We start from the raw sequence: 24,683 nt of genomic DNA, 5'->3' as shown, positions 1-24,683 counted from the left end.
AGACACACACACACACGCATGCACAGACACACACACATACATATATACTAGCCAGATGTGGCCTGTGGGGCCATATTTTACTGATCTTGTGGATTGGAATTATAATATAGATCTATGTTAAACATGGCGAATGTTTCCTTCACATTTTAAAAATTTGTACTAGAAAATAAATTTAAGCTGTGAAAACGGGTTAACCAGTTTTGCCATGTTCAAATCAAATTTCAAATACCTCGAAAATGAGTGTACCCGATTTGTGAAAAAGTAAACTTCCAAAAACAACAACAACAACGTTTTGTCCCCTCCGGTCTCCGCCATGATCTCAGGAACACTTCTGCCGATTTGTATCTAGATTGGTCAAACGGTTTTGATTTCTATACGGAACACACATACATACATAAGTCAAAGTCAAGTTCCCCTTTTTGACCATGCGGTCTATAGAGCAGTTGATGTTTAGGTCATCTGTTTCTGTGTCTCACGGTTTACGAGGGTGTCATGTGGCCAGCACAACGACCAACCGCCTTTACTTTTCCCCAACTGTAAGGTACCCTTTAGAGCTGACTCAGAGGCGCCCTAAAGATCCCGAAATTTAAAAAAAAAAACATGTCTTAAGATGGATTTCCAATCAGTATTGAAATAGAACTCCCAACTTGTGAAATGTGAGTTGCTTTGTGTTCAACCTATTAATTGCGTGCTGACCATCTGGTCTCTAGATCGACTTTCAACTTTATATTCAGTGATATTCTTCTACAAGTTTAGGTTATGAAAAATTGTCTACGTCTAGTGTAGTTAAAACCAGGATCTATTTCTTCGGGAAAACCAACTCAATTCAATGTATCGATTCGAGTCAAGATACTTGGAATTTATCTCTTCCTCCCCTGTGTGTCGTCCTATGACATTGGGCGGGGTCAGTGTACATTTGACTGCACAGCGTTGACTAGTCCGAACGTAGATCTATATATATGGTTACTATGGATGCACTTGAGTTCTTGTTTCGTAACTAACCCAGCCAGTACGACCCGAGCAACTTAAATGTCTCAATCACTGGTTTAGAAATGAACAATGAGCTATGCATAGGAATTGAAGTCAGTAGAGCAATGCTCTTTTGCTGCTAAGCTAATTAAAATGGCAGTGTATCTGTTTTCTAACATGAACAGATCACTCTAAAAGTCTTTTGACATTTTTTTTCTGCGGGTTATCATTCTTTGAAAAGTAGCATACCCTTGTAAGTAGGTACCAAAACATGTTCTCGTACTCATCTAGTATCTAAGCCCTTGTATCAGTGTTCTACATACTGCTGAAGTATTTTGGGTTAAATTTATTTTATGGATTGGCTGGTGATTTCTTCTTACCTGTTAAGGTTTTGAATAATTGACACGAACTTGGCGTCTTCGTCTTGCCCTTTCAAGTAGTTTTAGGAAGTGAGCAAACAGGAACATCTCAAAGTTGTAGCATTTTTTTTTTCTATTTGTTATAGTGTTCATTTCAGCACAGAACATTATTTCGTTTTAATTGCAACTTATTTATCAATGAAACACCATAACTTGCCATTGATTTGAAACAAACAACCAAAAAACAAAACGAGTGCTTCTTCTTTCAATAGCAAATGTTTGATTCAGACTACAATTGTTCTTAACTTAATCTTACTACAATAGAGATAAATACATTTTGAATGTGTGGACAGATTTAAGTCATTTTTATTAGATTATATTGAAATTTATATTTAATGTGGACAGACTTCATAGCAATAATTAATGCCCTTGCGTCATGCCTTTGTTATTGATTTCTCCTGTCATGGGGATTCGATAGAGGGCTAAATTAGCTCACTGAAACAAATAAAACTGTGTACTGTGGGAATGATTTAACAATATCAAACAACCATAATGTGTGCTTACATTTCACTATGTAACTGTTTCTTATGATGCCAGCAACAAACTGCTGTTATGTCAGTAGATTGGTGTAGCATGAGTGTGTCACTGGATACAGACATGATCAGGCCCTAAACTATAGCATGAGTGTCATTGGATACAGACATGATCAGGCCCTAAACTATAGCATGAGTGTGTCACTGGATACAGACATGATCAGGCCCTAAACTATAGCATGAGTGTCACTGGATACAGACATGATCAGGCCCTAAACTATAGCATGAGTGTGTCACTGGATACAGACATGATCAGGCCCTAAACTATAGCATGAGTGTGTCACTGGATACAGACATGATCAGGCCCTAAACTATAGCATGAGTGTGTCACTGGATACAGACATGATCAGGCCCTAAACTATAGCATGAGTGTGTCACTGGATACAGACATGATCAGGCCCTAAACTATAGCATGAGTGTGTCACTCGATACAGACATGATCAGGCCCTAAACTATAGCATGAGTGTGTCACTGGATACAGACATGATCAGGCCCTAAACTATAGCATGAGTGTCACTGGATACAGACATGATCAGGCCCTAAACTATAGCATGAGTGTCACTGGATACAGACATGATCAGGCCCTAAACTATAGCATGAGTGTGTCACTGGATACAGACATGATCAGGCCCTAAACTATAGCATGAGTGTGTCACTGGATACAGACATGATCAGGCCCTAAACTATAGCATGAGTGTGTCACTGGATACAGACATGATCAGGCCCTAAACTATAGCATGAGTGTGTCACTGGATACAGACATGATCAGGCCCTAAACTATAGCATGAGTGTGTCACTGGATACAGACATGATCAGGCCCTAAACTATAGCATGAGTGTGTCACTGGATACAGACATGATCAGGCCCTAAACTATAGCATGAGTGTGTCACTGGATACAGACATGATCAGGCCCTAAACTATAGCATGAGTGTGTCACTGGATACAGACATGATCAGGCCCTAAACTATAGCATGAGTGTGTCACTGGATACAGACATGATCAGGCCCTAAACTATAGCATGAGTGTGTCACTGGATACAGACATGATCAGGCCCTAAACTATAGCATGAGTGTGTCACTGGATACAGACATGATCAGGCCCTAAACTATAGCATGAGTGTGTCACTGGATACAGACATGATCAGGCCCTAAACTATAGCATGAGTGTGTCACTGGATACAGACATGATCAGGCCCTAAACTATAACATGAGTGTGTCACTGGATACAGACATGATCAGGCCCTAAACTATAGCATGAGTGTGTCACTGGATACAGACATGATCAGGCCCTAAACTATAGCATGAGTGTGTCACTGGATACAGACATGATCAGGCCCTAAACTATAGCATGAGTGTCACTGGATACAGACATGATCAGGCCCTAAACTATAGCATGAGTGTGTCACTGGATACAGACATGATCAGGCCCTAAACTATATCAGTGCACTGGTCCCATGCAGAATGTGTGTTGATTGGTCAGTGCACTGGTGCCATGCAGAATGTGTGTTGATTGGTCAGTGCACTGGTCCCATGCAGAATGTGTGTTGATTAGTCAGTGCACTGTCCCATGCAGAATGTGTTTACTTCAACAATAACTTTCGGCAAAATTTTCGCTATTTCTTCTCTAAACAAAAACTTGTTTTGAGTCCTGTGCGAGGTCCTCCACCCATCAGAGGCCATAGGCAGCTGCCTAGTTAGCCTATGCCTAAGGCCGGCCCTGAGGTGAGCATCGTCTGATGGAACTAAAGTGTATCACGTCAAAGAGCTCGAGTAGATCACTAAGCTCCATTTTACTTATATAGATTTAAGTCTATAGTTCCAATATATGTATTTGTGTAGATGTCACAGAGTTTTAGCATTACCCTTTTTTTAAATTAACTATATCTTTGTGCATGTCCCTCAATGCATTTGATCTAGTGGTGTATTGTTTGTCCTTCCATTATCTCCTGGAAATATTCTGTTTGACAGAAGTGTCCCCCCCCCTTCCATACACTATGTACACAGTGCACTGTCACAACACAGATACACAAGATGTCACAATGTGTTGTGATGCCGGGGATTTTACTTGAATTAAAAATAGTTGAATAAATGACGATCTAGAATCACAATAAAAGATTCTTTGTTAAAACAAAACTCTGGAACTTTATTTAAATATAAAACGTAAGTACAGCTTATGTACAAATTACAGATCAATCAACACAAAATATCACAAAGGCTTTTAAAACAGAGCTCTTAGAAGACCGACTGACTACTATGAAAATATTTTATCGACTGGCGTTCTCTCTACTCTCGCCAATTCTCTGGCGCTAACTCTTTAAAAAAATGTCTTTGTTTAATTTCAAATCAACCAATAGATTTGCAACATCATAATCACGTCTTGGGTAAAACCTGAGGTGCTGTCAAGGGTCTAGATTTGTGGGGTAATTCTTGAGGCTCAGTCAAGGGTTTATATTTCTTTTAAATGTGAACTGTACAAATAATTATATAATGGCATCTGTGACAGCACTGTTGTTGTGTTGGTTTATTTATTTTGACATAGGCCTTTTGCAAGTCTATACATTTTGACTATTAAAGCTATGAATGGACCTTATTTTTAATAACTCTGCCGTATCACATTTAGATCTTGATCTATAAAGGGGAAGTAACCCTTAAGAAATTATGGGATCGACATGGCCTTAATTGTGCCGAAAACCCAAAACATCAAATATCAATACCTTTTGCTATCGACCATTCAACCTTGAACTTGAACCACTAAAAAGCCGTTACTAGACTAATATCTCATTTCATATTTTTAAATAAGTAATTAGTAAAAGTAGCAACAAGTGAGCAACACTTTAATATAAAAAAAAATAATTAAGATATAACCAACTATATAGCAAAGCTGTAACAATGATGTCATGTGGCCAACATAGCGACCAACCAGCGCGAACAAAAGTTTTGAAACTTTTCTCACCACGTGACAATGGGAAGTAACAGAATTTTGTGTTTTCCCTTTCGGCCAGGATGAGGTTGAAAATTCAGTTGGTTTCAATTGTTGGTTTTTCTGTGTGGAGCAGACGTATTGATGCAATGAGCTAAACGTTCATATAAGTTGTCACTCGAACAAATCTTGAACAAACATCCCACTTCCCCCTCCCCCCCCCCCCCCCACACACACGACTTGTGCACGGACATAGAATGAAGCCAATATCGAGATATTTAGTAACTACTAAGACATTCAATAAATGTGGTTATTACTTGTTATAAATGAATAAAGCCACTATATGTTACAGTAGGTCAATGCCTAAGGGGTGAAACATAGACACACTTGATTCTGTGTTTGTACTCAATCCATTGGAAGTGCTACAGTCACTGCAGATCAGCGCGCTGCCATCCAATCGTTCATGTTCGAAATCGAACGACTTTTCACAACGGAAATAAGTGTTTTGTGGTAGCATGACTACTTGATTTGAAAGTAGTTGCACAGCATAGCCCGTGTATCATGAGCAGGTGTGCTAAGTGCAGGTGTGTTGCACACAGCTGTCTTCTGAAACCATGACGTGTTCATTACGTGCGTGCTCCTCCACCGCTCTTCGTTTCACCCTTGACTCTTGTCCCCACATGCAGTAGGCCTATAGGCCAGTTCCTAGTACTGTGTAACTGAACTGCTTCTAACGTATGGAGACCAGGCCCACTTTATTGGAAACACTTTAGTCTGTGGACTTCTAGACCAGATAGGATTAGGACCATGGGAAGAATAAACTTAGCCTCATAAGAAATAGCAGTTCAAATCTTAATACGAAAAGTTTTTGTTTGTGGGCGCTTACCATTTCACCAGCGTCTAGTTCACCTAACTTGGAGACTAGATTCTAGTGCAATTTTATTCCCATGTTGGCAAAGTCCTTTTTTTTTTATTTGGTCATTGTTGTTCATGGCTGTGTTACGTTAAGCGCTAGACTTCAGTAGCCTCCATTGGTAAAGTTCCAGACTTCAGTAGCCTCCATTGGTAAAGTTCCAGACTTCAATAGCCACCATTGGTAAAGTTCCAGACTTCAATAGCCACCATTGGTAAAATTCCAGACTTCAGTAGCATCCATTGGTAAAGTTCCAGACTTCAGTAGTCTCCATTGGTAAAGTTCCAGACTTCAGTAGCCTCCATTGGTAAAGTTCCAGACTTCAGTAGCCTCCATTGGTAAAGTTCCAGACTTCAGTAGCCTCCATTGGTAAAGTTCCAGACTTCAGTAGCCTCCATTGGTAAAGTTCCAGACTTCAGTAGCCTCCATTGGTAAAGTTCCAGACTTCAGTAGCCACCATTCGTTAAAGTTCCAGACTTCAATAGCCACCATTCGTTAAAGTTCCAGACTTCAGTAGCCACCATTCGTTAAAGTTCCAGACTTCAATAGCCACCATTCGTTAAAGTTCCAGACTTCAATACACACCATTCGTTAAAGTTCCAGACTTCAGTAGCCACCATTCGTTAAAGTTCCAGACTTCAATAGCCACCATTCGTTAAAGTTCCAGACTTCAATACACACCATTCGTTAAAGTTCCAGACTTCAGTAGCCTCCATTGGTAAAGTTCCAGACTTCAATAGCCACCATTGGTAAAGTTCCAGACTTCAGTAGCCTCCATTGGTAAAGTTCCAGACTTCAGTAGCCTCCATTGGTAAAGTTCCAGACTTCAATAGCCACCATTGGTAAAGTTCCAGACTTCAATAGCCACCATTGGTAAAATTCCAGACTTCAGTAGCATCCATTGGTAAAGTTCCAGACTTCAGTAGCCTCCATTATTAAAGTTCCAGACTTCAGTAGCCTCCATTGGTAAAGTTCCAGACTTCAGTAGCCTCCATTGGTAAAGTTCCAGACTTCAGTAGCCTCCATTGGTAAAGTTCCAGACTTCAGTAGCCTCCATTATTAAAGTTCCAGACTTCAGTAGCCTCCATTGGTAAAGTTCCAGACTTCAGTAGCCTCCATTGGTAAAGTTCCAGACTTCAGTAGCCTCCATTGGTAAAGTTCCAGACTTCAGTAGCCTCCATTGGTAAAGTTCCAGACTTCAGTAGCCTCCATTGGTAAAGTTCCAGACTTCAATATCCACCATTCGTTAAAGTTCCAGACTTCAATACACACCATTCGTTAAAGTTCCAGACTTCAGTAGCCACCATTCGTTAAAGTTCCAGACTTCAATAGCCACCATTCGTTAAAGTTCCAGACTTCAATACACACCATTCGTTAAAGTTCCAGACTTCAGTAGCCTCCATTGGTAAAGTTCCAGACTTCAATAGCCACCATTCGTTAAAGTTCCAGACTTCAGTAGCCACCATTCGTTAAAGTTCCAGACTTCAGTAGCCACCATTCGTTAAAGTTCCAGACTTCAATAGCCACCATTCGTTAAAGTTCCAGACTTCAGTAGCCTCCATTGGTAAAGTTCCAGACTTCAAAAGCCACCATTCGTTAAAGTTCCAGACTTCAGTAGCCTCCATTGGTAAAGTTCCAGACTTCAATAGCCACCATTCGTTAAAGTTCCAGACTTCAGTAGCCACCATTCGTTAAAGTTCCAGACTTCAATAGCCACCATTCGTTAAAGTTCCAGACTTCAGTAGCCACCATTCGTTAAAGTTCCAGACTTCAATACACGCCATTCTTTAAAGTTTCAGACTTCAATTATTCAGATTTCGATTATTTGTTAAAACAGTTCAATCATCAAAATAGACACCATTGATCATAACTTTCTTCTTTACAAACATGTTTGTTTGTTTTGGGTAGAGAAAAAAATGTCACTATGTTGTCTACATTTGTTTGAGTTTAGAATAATTACACTATATTGTTAAGTTATAAAGTCTTTTATATCAACTCACTCTGTCTGGTAAAAAGTGTGTACACGTTATTTCTCCCACAAACATTCTCGGATCAAGCTGAAACTTTGCACAATTATTCATTGACATAGACAATACATAAATCAATTTAAAAAAAGCAAACATTTAGACAATTAATTACTGGTAATTCATGAAAAAGTGATTACGGTATTTTGTTTAAGAGCAACAGGGGAAACTAATACTTCAATATTAACATATTTGACTAAATTTGTTGGGTTTAGTCCCCTTAAATAATTGTTAACGCTATTTCTCCCCCACGCCTTCTTCAAGTCGATACTTTTAAACAATTATTTATCATGCCAAACAACACATAAATCAATAAACATAAATACTCTATTAGTCAATTAATTAGTGGTAATTAATTATTTGGTTTGACATTGAATAAGGGAAATAACTTGTACATTATTGGTAGGTTTAGTTTTAATGGAGTTCTTCCCCTTTAGATATTTTTTTTTTAAAGGATTTTAAAAAATATTTTACTTGTTTTTTTTTTTCTTGTTTTTTTTTTATGCGACCTGATGTCTGACAATGTCACCTGTATTTGGAACAGTTCAGAAATGTGTCAATTGAATGTTATTGTTCCCTCGTCACTTGCGTCACATTGTACTATTCCAGACGACGTGCGTCACTGGTCGCCTGACGAATCTGGAAAAACAAGGCGTGATTGGAGTTAGGGAGAGGTGGGAAGAACAAGAGCAGTAGAGAACTTAGTGAGCTGACAGTCTAGTTCTTTTCAATGGACTCCTCGGGTGACATAGCAGTCTAGTTCTTTTCAATGGACTCCTCGGGTGACATAGCAGTCTAGTTCTTTTCAATGGACTCCTCGGGTGACATAGCAGTCTAGTTCTTTTCAATGGACTCCTCGGGTGACACTTGTTTCTGTTTTCTTTGACATGTTTTGGATGTTCCTTCGGAGTTGAAGAGAATTACGTCCTAGCCCTAACCTGCGGCGGGCAGGATTCGAACCCGGCACCAGGCCAGCCTGTATTATCAATAGGTGTACATGGTTGTTTAGATTACAACAAAAAAAAATGTAGGTGAATTAAAATTGTTTATCAGTCGGCGCTTATCTCGCTCAGTTTGTCCTCGTTTCAGTTGTAGTCGCTGTGAACACGTGGAGGTCGGGGAGTGGGGAAAACGTCTTCATCCGTTTGACGCAAGACAGTTCCATGGTGTTTTATTGATTGTCACAATAGAGCATTCATCGCCGTCAATCTAGATCTAGGCTTGGTGGTGTTGCTAATAGATCTAGTCACATTAATATTAAAAAAAAAAAAATCACATCTTATAAAGGACTAGATTAAAATAATTCATACATACTTGTCAATAAATAGTCTATTTGTTAGATTCTGTATTCTACTTCTCAGCACATCACTGAGAATTTTATTTTTTTAGAATGTAATCGTTGGACTTCAGTTTGACTTGATATCTAGAGTGTTCAATCGACTAGGGTTTTAAATAGCACTTGTAATAAAACGTTGACTACAGTCAGAGAGTCAGTAAAAGATCTCTGTCTCATTATTGTTTGTTTGTTTGTAAATTCATGTATGAAAGAATTTGAATCCAATGTACATCCAAACATGTCCTTCATGTCTGGGGATTGCGCAGTAAATAGACTAGATTTATCAATTACATAGATATATATTTATGTTTGAACTCAAAGTCTTGAGGTTGTCTTTTGTCTATAGCGCAGCCTCTTCAGGAAGTGTCGAGGGTACATATCTCCATACACTGGACCATAATAGTCCTAGCTCTTTCAACATTGGGAATATCATGAACACAGGTTATTCTAGCCACAAATAATTTATTTCACTTTCTCAAGGGAATCCTATTGCTAGAGGTTGGTTTCAGGGATTTCTACATTGGACTATTCAATATTTTGGACAAACTAATTTAACATGTTTTTTTTTTTTTTTAAATCTAGATAACATTCTTAGCTAGTGAAGACATTTTTAGCTAGATAACTTAATGGCTATACTAACCAGCGCAAAGTAGACAAGTTTGTTCTAGATATAGTGTGATAATGTAAGGCAACAGATACGATCTATGCCTTGTGTATGTAGGCATCTCATTGGGGCTAGTTCAAATCTATGATGTAGAGTAACATTCAGTAGTTTAGTTAACCCTCTGGCTGGCTAGTTGTCAAACTTGTGTAGTCGAATAGGCACAATAGTATCGCTACAAAAATAAAACAATGAAATTAAATTAGAGCAACTCATCTTTATGTCTATCTACAAGTCATTGCTGTATTGCCTATCTATATCTTTTGTCATTGCTGTATTGCCTACCTAGATCTTTTGTCATTGCTGTATTGCCTACCTAGATCTTTTGTCATTGCTGTATTGCCTATCTAGATCTTTTGTCATTGCTGTATTGCCTACCTAGATCTTTTGTCATTGCTGTATTGCCTACCTAGATCTTTTATCATTGCTGTATTGCCTACCTAGATCTTTTGTCATTGCTGTATTGCCTACCTAGATCTTTTATCATTGCTGTATTGCCTACCTAGATCTTTTATCATTGCTGTATTGCCTACCTAGATCTAAGAAGTATTTAACAAAATGTCCGCCTCTCGTTCATTAATGTCTGTTGTTCTTATTGGTCAATCGTTTCCCCAGGGAACTAGCTGAATGTGAAGCTATGGCTAGAACACACACTCCGTCATAAAGACCTAAGTTTTGTTCTTTCTAGTCTAGAACTTTGGCAGGCAATAACAAATCACACGGTTGCACAGTTGGCTAGTATTGGTTACTTCTTAAGACGCACAGTAGATCTTGAAGTACTAGATGGAAAGATGATCCTGCATTACGAGAGAGGGGAGGGGGGAGATTGAGGAGGAGGTAAAAAAAACAAACCAACTAACCTGACCTACTTTCCGACTCGTCCTGCCTTCTACACAGACACACACACATACATACATACATACATACATAAGCTCTCCCAAATGTCTGAAGGTTTATTAGAACCTGTCAAGTGTGGGAAGACCAATGAGTTCAATCTGTACTGCAAAATGCCGATGTACGTGGGGAACTCGAGATGTCTCTCTTCTGTGTGTTCACCTCCCTTGCTTGGAACTCCACCCTTACAGCTATTGACTAACAGAGACACTCCTCTACGACTTAGTGAGCCTGCCATGGTCTAGGGTAGTACTTTGTATTTGATGGGAACACATCCCTTCAGAGATACACACCGTCTGCTGTACTCTCCAGTGCCATCCATTTCCAGTGCTCTCTTTTGGACGACGTGTGTGACGGTGCTCTATGACGTCATTGGGAAGTCTTCGTCTTTAAAGTTTAATCATTTTTTCCTCGACTTCAGAAACTCAAAATGTCACTAGTGTAGATTCCCCCCCCCCCCTCATTGACACTATTTCCAGCGGTCTTGACGTCAGGAACAGTTGAATCAAAGACGCTTTCGTTCAAAGGTTTGACTTGTTGTTGTTTTTTTTCCGTAATTAAAAAAAAAGTTTTTCTTGAGATCTCTATTAGGTCTAGATCTACTAGTAAGTAGCATGCATACATTCAACTCATTATTGGACTCGGAAACAGCACCTTCTTTGATTCAAACCAACAGAGTGTGTTGTGAACTGTTAGGCTCAGTGTCAGCTTGTCATGACATGGCCAAGTTGACTTGACACTGACACAGCAGCGGGTCGTGCGATGTAATTACGTAACCGGTCTGCGCATTAAATTTCTTCTTTGTTTGTAGGAGGCTCGTTTTAGTGTAGTGTTAAAACAGAACCTTAACTATGTCTGTGTGCAATATATAGCTGTGTACTTTTCTTATGTATTCTACATCTAGTAGAGCTGGACCAATAGTTCTCAAGCAAGTTAAAGACATTTTAAAGTGGAGAAAATTTACACCTTATTTTTTGTCTGTTATTTCATCAATGTGCATTAACTTTTGGTTGACCTCTGTTTAAGATATAATATTGGGTCAAGGCTGGCTTCTGCTCTTAGTCACTTTGAGAGACATTCATCCCTGGCCTAGTCTAAATGTCTGAAATCAGTTTCTAACATCACTTTTTTTTTTAGCCACATATTTCGTTGTTAATAATGGTAGTGTACATTGTTGTGTTCAAAATGTTGTAGTGTACTTGAACTTGGTTTGACTAAGTTGAACTGAACTTATTACAACTTAAACTTCACTATAAGAAGAAGACAACAAAATAAAGAGTTGAATAAATCCCAGATTAATTTTAATACAATGAAGAAGGTTATCTGTCCTTGCTGTCACTAGGAAAATATCATTAGGTCACAATTATTATTTATATCTCTAATATCAAATGCTTATTTTTGTCTAAATTATTTTCACCCTTTTTTTTTAAAGTTTTATTTTTATCTAGGTTACTGTCACTAACTAAAAATACACAAATCTCCAAAGTAGGCACCCAATATATTTCATCTAAGTTCTAGAACATTTACTGTCATCCATTTGTTGCACAAATTATGTTTGATGTTTTTGATGTTTCTGTTTCAGACCAGGTGCAAAGAGTGTCAGAACACGAAGAGACACAAGAAGTACAGAGTGCAAGGCTTTAGATTCTTCCAACTCTAGCAGCAGCAATTTGTATTCCAATCTTAAAGGCAGCAGCAATCACAATAACAACCTCATTCATTGGAGCAGAGAGGCTATTTGTATTAAAGAAACAAGCACTGCACAAACCCTTACTCCATCCCAGCCAGGTCAAACTAGGATGGGTGTTCTATGCACAGAGAAGCATTGCCATGGAGAGAAGTGTGTCTGTGGTGGCATCTCTGACACTTCCCCAAAACCTGCAACATTGCCATCCTTCCCTGGCTCACCATGTCTGAATGGCCACAGCAACAGTCATGAAAAATCCAGAAGCAGCTCTACAGTAACTAGAAAAAGATCTTTGGACACAGTTTTATGTGATCCAGATGATGCGGGTACACCAGCATTAAGACGAAGAACTCAGAGATCTCCTTCCATAGGTAATATAAATGGAATTACAAATCATGTTATATCTAAAGAGAAACTTGCTGAAATGTCTTCGCTGCTTTGCCAGAATGGATATAAACATGAAAAAGGCCTAAATGGTATAACCAAATTGGAGCCCCATAATGGTCTTCGGCCATTATGTTCAGGAACAGAGTCCAAGACTCATCATAATTCTACATTAACATCTTCAGTTAATTTATCACTGTCCATTATTCAGACCAACGCTTGTTTGTTGGGTAAAGATGCCATCACAGGTCATGTATCTGACACAACACCCAGTAAATTTAATGCAACTACACCAAGCAACCCAGCTTTTTCTGATGAGGCTCAATATGTGAAAAGCCCCCAGACCCATTCTCCCCAGTTACATTTGCAGCCTCATTTACCAACTCAGGGAACTAAAGGCAGCAACAGTTCTGATACTATAGGTATGAACCCCAACCCAGCCCCAGTCATCTCTGTATGTAAATTAACAGCACCAAACGCAACAGTCCTCAGTTTACGCCAAAGGCCTAGCTCAGGCAGTCACACTAGGCCATCATCATTACCAGCCTCCCCACAGCCCAGTAGCATTCATGCCACATCCAAATCAAAGTCCACATTACCTGCATCAGCATCCTCCCCTTCATTATCCACACTTGTTACAGAGCCCCCATCTCCACCCCAGTCATCACTAGCTCAGTGCAAGTGGCGTGGGTGTACAGCCGAGCTAGATGCCAGTGATTTGCTGGAACACATTCGCAAACATGCTGAAACTCAGATAGCTAAAGAAACATACTCCTGCCTTTGGGAGGACTGCAAGGTATTCGACAAACCTTCATGGTCAGGCTCATGGTTGGAACGCCACATAGTCACACACAGCGGACATCGTCCATTTAAGTGCATACTAGATAATTGTGGCCAGCGCTTTCATTCCCAGGCTGCCCTAGAAAGGCATGTCAACAGCCACTTTACAGCTGATTCTCAGAATGGCACAAAGTGTGGCCGCAGCAGAGAAGAAATTAATCAGCGTATGTTACAGAAAAGAAGAAAGCAATTAAAGAGGAGATCTTTGCAGTCTGGTAAGTGATTTTTTCAAACCTTTGATTGTATTCAAACAAAAAAATAATTTGAGTTCAATAAGTTGCAAGAATACAATATCAGCATCATTAGTCCTTTGTGTTGCTCATTAGGGCTTCAGTAAAAACATGCCACCCTCCATAGTCTCTTGCTAGTTTATATATTTTGTTAAATGGCTTCCCAGCTATTTCCTGTCCTCTCAGCTTCATCAAGTACACTACATGACCTTGTTCTTCTTGGTCTTCTTCTGTGTCTTGTGCCCTGTGGGTTCCAATCTAAGGCTTGTCTTGCTCTGTTGTTGGCATCCTTTCTTAGGGTGAGACCAAATCACCTGTGTACTTTCTTTCTAGGATCTGCACCTCTATATTTCTCTGTCTAGCCATCTCCCATAGGTTGGTGTTATCTACTTTGTTATACCACTGTATTTTTAAGATATTTCACAAACTCAGTTGATGGTCTGTACTTTTTTTTGTTGTTGCTTCACTTGTTCTCCATGTTTCAGACCCATGCATAACATAAAGAGTTTCTAAAGAATACATTTTAAATGGCCACAATTTTTAAAATAGATACAAGTTTTTTAGAAACTTAATACAATTACATTTAATTCCTGTGATTGTGTTTGTATAGGATAGTTATAAAAAAAAAAAGAACTGAACTTTTTATTTTTAATAAATCATGAATGTTCAAGCTTTCAGATTAGCTTTCCCAACATACTGTATGAATTGAATGACACAAACTAGTCCTTACTATTAAGATAATCTATGAAAGCCATGATTTTATAGTTCCGAGACTTGCAAAAGTTAACTAAAAAAAAAAATATTTCTAAACCAAATAAATAATAGTATAGTTCAAAAGTTGATAAATCCATTAGAGAACTTACCCAGCAAGCATCAACTAATACATATCATCTAGGCAAGGACAATAATGAAAGATGCTGAGAAAAATAATATCGTGTAGTGCAAGCTCAAGTCTCTTCAGACAGTGTCTTGTCTGTTTGTTTGGAGGCTATGGAATAAATATAGTGAATGAGTAGCTCAGGATCTTTAGTCTCTGAATGTAGTGCAAAGTAGTTAAGGATCATTTGTTTCTGAATGTAGTGTAAAGTAGTTTAGGTTCATTAATTTCTAAATGTAGTGCAAAATAGTTTAGGATCATTTGTTTCTGAATGTAGTGTAAAGTAGTTTAGGATCATTAGTCTTTGAATGTAGTGCTGAGTAGTTTATGAGTTTAGTTTTGAATGTAGTGTAAAGTAGTTTAGGTTCATTAGTCTTTAAATGTTGTTCCAAATAGTTAAGAATCATTAGTTTCTGAATGTAGTGCAAAATAGTTTAGGATCATTAGTTTCTTAATGTAGTGCAAAATAGTTTAGGATCATTAGTCTTTGAATGTAGTGCTAAGTAGTTTAGGATCATTAGTTTCTGAGTGTAGTGTAACATAGTTTAGGATCGTTTGTTTCTAAATTTTAGTGCAAAATAGTTAAGGATCATTTTTTTTCTGAATGTAGTGCTAAGTAGTTTAGGATCATTAGTCTTTGAATGAAGTGCAAAATAGTTTAGGAACATTAGTTTCTGAATGTAGTGTAACATAGTTTAGGATCGTTTGTTTCTGAATTTTAGTGCAAAATAGTTAAGGATCATTTTTTTTCTGAATGTAGTGCTAAGTAGTTTAGGATCATTAGTTTTTGAATGAAGTGCAAAATATTTTAGGATCATTAGTCTTTGAATGTAGTACAAAATAGTTTAGGACCATTAGTCTTTGAATGTAGTACAAAATAGTTTAGGATAATTAGTCTTTGAATGTAGTGCAAAGACAAACTTGAACAACAAATTTTGGTAAAGTAGAAGCTAGATATTTTTAATGTATTTGAGTATTTGGTTTTTTAAAACCCTTCCTCTATGTTCATAGCCTGCCCTTAACATTAAAATTCATTCTGTAATGTTATTCATTTGGAAATACATGTGAAATATACCAGTTTCTTTAATAGAGTAATACCTAAGTTGTGATGTAGCATTTAAGTAAATTTCACTTGGATATGGACATGAACAATATATGTAATGGACTAGAAAGAAATACTTGTAAATGATACATTTTGTCACTAGTAGGCCTAGTCTAATATATGTAAATAATTTTTAAAAATAGTTTTTATTTACACACAAAAAGAAAAAGATATTTTTAGCCAACTTATGTAATTAATACTTTACAGTACACTAGTCTTTATACAAAAAGAACAACTCATTTAATTTACACACCTACTCTAATTCCAAGAGGATGCACAGGGTCTACTACATTATTCAGATTAACAACATATCTATCTATTTATATATATTTATATATATATATCGAATAATAAATGACCTAAAAAGAAGAAAAAAAGGATTTTCAACTTGTATTCTTCTTAGCTGACAACAGGATAATAAAATTAAAGAAGTTCTATTAAATTTTAATGGATGTAATGAACAATTTTGTGTATTTATCTTTCATGTTTTACTTAGATTTTCCCTCAATTTTCACAATATAAAGGCCTTACAAGATCCCTTAAAAATCGTGACTCCACAAAAAATAAACAGGGAAGTGGCAAGGGATTACTGTATATATAAAAGTCGAGCAAAAAATGTCATGATGTCTACAATTAGCCTTGACTTGAACCTCTTCAATTTTGGTGTTAACAGTGTCATGTTTGTTTGACACTGGTATTTATTCAGACTGTTGACACACACACACACACACACCTGCCATGAAGCACACATACACACACAGACTTTATTTTATGGTTTATTTATTTGTGGAGAGCCATAAGGTATCTTGGCATGTTGAGATGACTGCCCTTGACATGTAGTCCCTATTAAATTATAAACCTTTCAGTTTGTATACATTTGGTTTCACTGATTTGTGATTTGACATGTGTCTGTGTTATGTGCTACAGAAGAGAATTAACATGCTGGCACTAAGCAACAATTAATTCTTTACTTGAAGTACAGTTGCTAAATTTGAAGCTGTCAACTACATGTACATGCATTAGAAAAACAATAATTTTTTGGATTTTAAAAAAGTTTGTTTTCTATCTTCAGTCAAACGATGTGACTTTTTCGATGAGCAGACCATGTCAATAGTTAAACAAGAATTACAGACCCTGGCTGAACATACCCAGCTAGATATCTCAGGGAGCACATTACAGACAACATTCCAAGGAACGGTGGGTGTAGTAGTATTACTTTTATTGGACTTGTCAGCCTGTCTCAACTAGAGTGCAAACATTACATTTATTGCAGTGAACCATTTTAAACCTGCTTGGAGAAGTTTCAGAAAAACTCTTTGATAATGAATGAAAAAGAAATGTGTAGAGACAAGTACACTTACTTAGATCAAAAATATTTGAAGGGAAAAAAAAAAATTTTTTTAAGAATTTTTTTTTATTATTCCTAGAATTTAGTATACAAAGCTTATTTTAACTCATTGTCTAGTCAGGGTGGAATCTTTACACATTATTTCTCGAACTCCCATTCTTGGATCAAGTTCAAACTATATATTTATTCATTGTCAATGACAATACATGAATCATTAAAAAAAAATTAACCAATTAGGTAATAATTGTTTTATATAGAAAATTGACTAAGCTAAGGGGAGATAAGCTTTGTGTAGAGTAGTAGGTTGTTTACGTAAAGTTTTAAACAAAGAATAGACTATGAAACCTTCTATTTTTATATGTACTTCAATAGCTCTGTTCCTTCCATCATGGAGGCTCAAGTCCTTGAATTTGAATTCAGACTTGAGGAGGTTTTTTTAAAAATTGCTTTTGAAAAGGCAACACAAAACCTTCTCCACAAAGTCATTGGATCATAATGCACTTGCTAAATACAATTAATAAAAACAATTGATTAATAACATAATAATCACAAATTTATTACAGTTAGTCTAGATCTATTAAAAATTAGTTATATGATTGTTTGAAATAATTTCACTCAATATAAGCTTTGTTTTTTTAAAAGTATTTTTGAATATTTTACTTGTTCATTTCTTGTGAGATTTTGACAATGCAAGTATTGTGAAGGTATATAATCACATACTATGAATTATGGAAGAACTACAGTTTTGTTCTCGTAAGGTCAAGAGGGTTGTTTCACCGTTTCCCGCTTTTTAGTTCTCTCGAAATGATTAGCTGTTGCTTTATCATTGTACATCCAAGCTCAAAGCTTCAGCAGGACAATAGAAATTGAATGTGGAACCATCTTAATGTATTTATATCCTTTGTCAGACAGATCCCAGAGCTTCCTAATTCAAGTTCCTTAGTATTCAAACTCTCATCTAATGGTTATCTGTCCCCCACCTCTGTCCACCCCAATGTTTTCCTTCCATTCTAAAAGGAATCAGATATCATTTACTTTGACCACTATCAGCTTTTTTTTATTTTTTATATGGCTAGAAATAACTTGAGATTTGTTCATCTGTCATTTATTTTGACCATGACTGGCACAGTGAGCCTTTATTTCAAACTGACAATCTTTTTTTATTTTAATTTGCTTTTTATGCTCTGTCTGTTGCTGCCATGTCATTTTCTATGATGTTAGTAAATATGAATATATATCAGATTGAATTACAATTACATATAGTTGTATCAATGAATTTCATAAATCATTTACATTTTGTGTTTTTAGATTGTGGCTAGAAGACAGTCCAAATGTGGTTCAAAACATTCACTTGTTGAGTTCACTCCCTCTGCTGTGTAAGTTGTACAGTTTAAAGGTGGAAAATGTTTAGGTTTTTGTTGAATGAATACATTTTCACTTTTACAGCTAGTTTTACTGCTGTCAGAATAATGTTTTCAAAGAAAAATGATTTCCATTCAAAAAATTACTTTGTGTATAATTAGAAATTTTTTTGTTTCTTGTGTTCAGGCTAGAGGATGAGTGGATACCAGAAGAAGAAACTCCTAACATTAGTCGGCTAGCTATTCCATTGTCACAACTGCCACGTGACACTGTCACCAATCTCCACAAGTGCTTGTACCGACGTCACAGGTTCCGTAAACACAGACGAAAATAGGCACAGTTGCAGGTTTGTCTTCAGCAGCACTGACTCCTACACCAGAATCAGTCTTACTCAGCAGCAGCAGAGAGATAAATGTGTACATAACAGCAGCATGGAATAGAGGACAGAAGCTTGCCACCATGACACTACCTTATCAACTCGGATTGTATGTAGGCAGCACCAGGGCATATCTTGCCAGATTTTTTGTTATTGTTTATTTAAAACATATCTATTTTCTAATTTTTGTTTTTCTTCCTTATATAATTTAAGTTTATCTTAAATGTGTAAATTATCATAATTTATTTTCAATACTTAAGTGTTAAGTTTTTTTCTTTTAGCAAGCACGTAATGACAATTGACTTATTTATATACAGACCATGAGAGTTGAGATACTTTCTTTATTTGCTAATTGAAAAGAAAATGACAAGCTTCATCTATTTGTTACCTGGAGTAATTTGTAGCTCATTCTAAACCAATGACTTCATTTGCAGAGAACAAAAAGTTGACTTTTTGTGTCAGCTTGATCTTGTTGCTCAACACAGTTGACACTAAGAAACCATGAGATAAGATTTGAGACCAGTTGGTGAGACAAGGTTTAATTTGTTCTTGTCATCAGAAGTGTCCCAAAGTTGTTCTACCTCACTGATCTTGTACTACTCAGTTGATATTGCCTTGGCACTTTTGTAACATCACTATATACTTTTATTGAAGAGACTTATTAATCAAAGCTTTGTTACATAAACTAATCCTGTTTATACACTTATAAATGGCACAAGTTGTCTTATTAAACTTTTGAGTCAGCCTTATTTATAATATGATCACATCATAATTATCATTTCACCCCAAGGACCTCCCTTCCCTTTCTACTTCCTATCCCAATGAAACATTCCAAGCTGAAGGTGTAGTTTGAAAGCTAACTCAGAAAACACTTCATTCAAAGATTAGAGACAATTATTGATATTCGCTTTAGGATAAAGAATTTATACAGGGATGCTTGGATTTCAAGATATAGAATTTGATTTAAAATACTATAAAAACGAAACAAATTGTATCACTCTTAATCCAGTGTTTGAAAGCATTCTGCAGTTGATTGATATGTTACCGTCACATGGGAACTCAACACTGACTTGGTTCTTTTATAAAGAACTAGTTCATCAAGTCAATGATGGATCTGCTGTAGTGTAGCAGATGCAGTGGACACAACAGAGTTCTGAATGAATATATATGTTATGTTATTCCACCATGTTAATGATGTATAATATATTTATTTATTATATTTATGAACATAGGTCAGCTGTCATTTTGTGTTAATAGGAATGAGATGCTCACTTTGTGTTGGGGGTTAGGAAATTGGATGCTCATCCATAGGTCAGCTGTCACTGTGTGTTGGGGGTTAGAAAATGGGATGCTCAACCATAGCTCAGCTGTCACTTTGTGTTGGGGGTTAGGAAATGGGATGCTGATCCATAGGTCAGCTGTCACTTTGTGTTGGGGGTTAGGAAATGGGATGATCATCCATAGGTCAACTGTCACTGTGTGTTGGGGGTTAGGAAATGGGATGCTGATCCATAGGTCAGCTGTCAGTTTGTGTTGGGGGTTAGGAAATGGGATGTTCATCCATAGGTCAGCTGTCACTTTGTGTTGGGGGTTAGGAAATGGGATGCTGATCCATAGGTCAGCTGTCACTTTGTGTTGGGGGTTAGGAAATGGGATGCTGATCCATAGGTCAGCTGTCACTTTGTGTTGGGGGTTAGGAAATGGGATGCTGATCCATAGGTCAGCTGTCACTTTGTGTTGGGGGTTAGGAAATGGGATGCTGATCCATAGGTCAGCTGTCACTTTGTGTTGGGGGTTAGGAAATGGGATGCTCATCCTGGATGAAGCTTACGTCTTAGCTTGAATACGAATGTAGTGAAAGAGAATGACATTAGGTGCATGCTGACCTGTACAGTCTGGCAAGATTGTCTTCTCATACTATCATGTCTCTACCATCATGTGTATACCATCATATAGCTCAGTACCATTGTGTTATAATCAACTAATACAAAGTAATATCAATGCAATAATCTGTCAAATGGCATTCACACTTAGTTCCAGTGCTACTGTTGATGGCTTGAGATTTGTTCAAGGTTTATGTCACCTGAAGAGTACAGACAGACACTTGAAGGAAATCCAAAGTTTTTGAGCATATTTGAATGTGTGTCTCCACCTGAAGTTACATATCCTATTTAAGTCTTTGGTCTCAATGAGACATCCTAGTTAGTTTGTGTTGGCTGTGGACAACATTTCTGTCTGTTCAATAGATTTGAGAACACAATTTTATTTGATCTTTTTTTGTTCTTGGTTGTGTCAGCAAATTGCTGCTAGCCAAACAGTATTGTGGTCAATTGATGATAACTACATGTACATAACACTAATTTATTGGTTGCTGCTGTGTGTACCTAAATGTGACTTAGGATGCCAAGAATGATGATGTTTTTGATCAGACTATTTTACTTTATTTTTCTTTTCATAATTCCATTTCTTTTAGAATCTAGCATATGTTCAATTATTTCCAAATGTTTTCAACTTAGAGAAAAAAACGTTAAGAAGTGGAACACAGCAATGTCCCTATGTGTGTATGATGTGCACTACTATCTATTATTGACACTAGTTTATTGACTAGTACTTCAGAAGAGAACTCATAGGGTGATCAATCAGACACCAAATGAAAAGTTTTGATGTCTGCATTAATGCCCTGCAAGAGACTATTTGAGTTAAGCTTGTGTATAGATGTAAGAGTTGAGTGTGAGGCCTGGTTTGGAAGAGATTCACTGGATTTGTCTGAAAGTCATAAGTTGTCATGGCCAGTTGTCTTCAATTCCTAGCAGTGTCTGTCAGATGTCTTTAATGTGAACAAAGTAGTGGTCATAAGAAGCAACTGGACATTCAGTCTATATGGTGTGTACATAAATTCTACAAATGATTATATTTTTATCTTTTAGTGATTTTTGTCCATTTGAAATTATGTACATTAGTTTTTTTGTGTTTTTGTTCTTGAGAAACTCTTGTAGCTAACTTGGTTTGATCACCAATGATTGGACTAGTGTTTAGTACATAATGTTTTTAATGCATTTGTTAAACTTTCTGATTGAAAATGTAATAAAACTTTGGCTCTTTATCAATGAAATATTTAACTAACAGAGAAGAGTATCTACACTTTTTTGTTCTTTATATTGCTATTGTAAATTACACATCATTGGTCTTAAAACTTTTTCAAGTCACTTTGAAACCATCCCTCAATGTTGGTTTACTATATAATATTCTCCATAAGAGGCCTTTAATTGTGCCAATAGTTGGCAATGATTGTGCTCAGTACTATATAATACATGCAGCAACCTGTACTGTCACTGATATAATGGAGACATTGCTAGCTTTGACTAGCTCATAGATGTGATAGTCATTTGGAATCAAGTGTTACATCTTTGTTTTCTTCACTATTCACTCTTCTGTTATTCATTGCACTTCTTGTTTTGTGTGCAGTCAACTGAAGCAAGGGAATGAGAAACTATCTGGCCACTCTTTAGGACCAGGATTCTGTCATTTCAGCATTTTGTATTCAGTGTATTTAGTTCTGTTAAGTAACCTTAGTCTCAAAAGCAGTAGAATTCAAAGCTAGTACACAAATGTTTCTTGATCTGTAACCAAATAGTTTACTTGTGCTACTTGAGCTGTTCAAATTACTGCCTATGTCAAACCAACATAGTGCACCAAGAATTGATTTGTTGTTTGTTCCCTGCTCTTCAATACTTGCAGTCAGTTGTGTGTGTCTATTTTATTTGAGATATTGGTCTTTCACATCAAAAGAAATGTCATCTATCTGTTGGTTTGTGGAAACTTTTTTTTTTTATTTTATTTCTATTTTCCTGATTTGTTTCACAGTAAATGTGTATACAGATCAGTGACATGCAGCAATGATTTTATTGTTTTTTTTTCTTATCAACTGGCAAGAAATTCTTTTGTTCAAAGCTCGTTCTTTAGAAATCAGTCAGATTTCATTGAAAAAGACAAATCTTGGTTCATTTGATTGAACAGTATAGGATATGTGGATAATATGAAGGACTCAAAAAAAATATTTTTCTGTTCGCAGATAGTTTTTAAGGATCTTTTAATTCTGTCTTGCTTATCTAACTACAAATAATGTTCTTATAGATTGAATGCAGAGATGAACATTTTGTAACACAAAATGTGATTCTGGTATATTATTTTGTGTACAGCAATATATTTTTTTTGTTCATAAAATTTTTATTGCTATTATTTTTTCTTTTTTTTTCTAAAAATACTTTGAATGTCATTGATGCAATGGAGTCAAAATTTTGTATTTTAGAACTGAACTATTTTCTTGACGATTGGCTTGTACATAAGGAAGACCAATGTCCAAATGATTTGTGTGTTGTTGTGTTCAACTGGAATTAAATATAAAATAGTGTTTTGTAAATATTTATAAACAGTTCTTTTTTTTTTTTGTTAGCTTCAACAGTTCTGGAGTTATTTTTTTATCCAAGTCTAAAAAAAATAGTGTTTTTTTTATTAGAAATGTTACTAACCTAACCGAATGTAGCATTTTATTTTTCATCTTTTTGACAATTTTTAAATGAAATAGATACAGGGGGGCTGCTAAACGTAACATACAAACAATATAGCATTATGTATGCGGTACCTGGACATGGTCTTTGAGTTGAAGTAAAGCTATGTTAGGCAGTAGACCAAGTAGGGGAAGTAAATGTGGTCCTAATGCAGTTGTTTTGTTTATGCACTGAAGTAGACTACTATCAAAGATATTTTGGGAAATTTTGATTTCTAAAGCCATGAAGGCATTACTGTTCCCACCTGCACGTTTCTCCAGTGGAGAGTTTAGTTCAAATAGATATGGGAACTTATTATTTATGAAGGCATGACTGTTGCCACCTCCATGTTTTTCCAGTGGAGAGTGTTTACTTCAAAGAGCAGATGCAGCTTGTTCACATTTGTACACCATTTGAAATGAACTGCTGCTTAGTTGTATTGTTTCTGCTTACTCAATCTATCTGCAATATATTTCAATGAAATAAAATAAACCTTTTCTAAAATGAATCCTATCTAGTTACTCAATCTGCAAGATGTTTACTCAAATGAATGCTATCAGGTTAACAAATTGGTTACCACATGAAAGTACAATCATTGTAATATTCAAGCTCCAGTCTAACCCGAGTTTTGCGTGTGAATTATATCCAGACACAGGCACACTAGCTGTATGTTCTTTGTTTTGGATTTGTCTGGATCTGATTGTGCCATTTATGAATTTGTAGTTGACTTCTGTCTGGGCATCAATTCTCACTTATACTGTGCAAGCAATGAGAAAACATTGAAGAAATAGAACTGTTGATGGCTCTCTTCTATATTTCAAGCAGTTGTTTTTTTTTTGTTTTGTTTTTTTTATACTATGTCGTCTTGTGAATTTCATTGTCAAATGACCAACTATGTTATATTTTTTTTGTTTCTGGAATTATTTTTTTTGGCCACATTATCTTTTTTTTTAAAATATATATCCCAAGTAGTTTGGTATAAAATCCAAAACTGAACAAAAAACCTGAAAGAAAATTTAAAAAGAAAATTAAACATTTTTCTTTATATCTGTGTCTTTTTGTTGTTTTTTTTTTGTTCTCATTCTTAACCATCCCCCAGTTTTAGTTTTTAATTTGCTATTTAGTCACTTTGTCCTGAAAGTCAGATACAAGAACTAGAAGCATGAATACTTCATCTCAACTTTCAGAGACCAATTCTAGTTGAGTATAACACACTTCCTCTACAGGCCAACTCTTTTTTTTTTAGTCCATTCAGCTAGTC

At 36.4% G+C, this 24,683-nt stretch overlaps 2 protein-coding genes across 8 annotated transcripts in view; one reads left to right on the top strand and one right to left on the bottom strand.

Moving 5' to 3' along the window:
- The window catches only part of LOC106058695 (zinc finger protein jing-like), a 55,011-nt gene extending 30,542 nt beyond the window's left edge, over positions 1-24,469 (top strand). For all 7 annotated transcript variants that reach the window (XM_013216169.2, XM_056033970.1, XM_056033968.1 and 4 more), the window contains 4 exons: positions 12,252-13,795; positions 16,862-16,986; positions 18,446-18,513; positions 18,686-24,469. In XM_013216169.2, the coding sequence (XP_013071623.2) occupies positions 12,252-13,795; positions 16,862-16,986; positions 18,446-18,513; positions 18,686-18,833 (1,885 nt within the window). In that variant the 3' untranslated portion in view covers positions 18,834-24,469. The remainder of the gene's footprint in view (positions 1-12,251; positions 13,796-16,861; positions 16,987-18,445; positions 18,514-18,685) is intronic.
- Positions 20,109-20,690, bottom strand: LOC129926698 (uncharacterized). Its single transcript, XM_056032296.1, has one exon. It carries the CDS (start codon positions 20,688-20,690, stop codon positions 20,109-20,111), a length of 582 nt encoding a protein of 193 aa, XP_055888271.1.
- Positions 24,470-24,683: the final 214 nt, after the last annotated feature.

Source organism: Biomphalaria glabrata, chromosome 6, assembly GCF_947242115.1.
Source record: "Biomphalaria glabrata chromosome 6, xgBioGlab47.1, whole genome shotgun sequence".
In the NCBI taxonomy this organism is placed as follows: Eukaryota; Metazoa; Mollusca; class Gastropoda; family Planorbidae; genus Biomphalaria; species Biomphalaria glabrata.
The sequence above is the reverse complement of the archived record's forward strand: the minus strand, read 5'-3'. Positions and strand labels throughout refer to the sequence as shown.

Coding starts and splice junctions, on each gene's coding strand:
- LOC129926698 (XM_056032296.1), bottom strand. CDS start 20,690: ATGAGCATCCCATTTCCTAACCCCCAACACAAAGTGACAGCTGACCTA.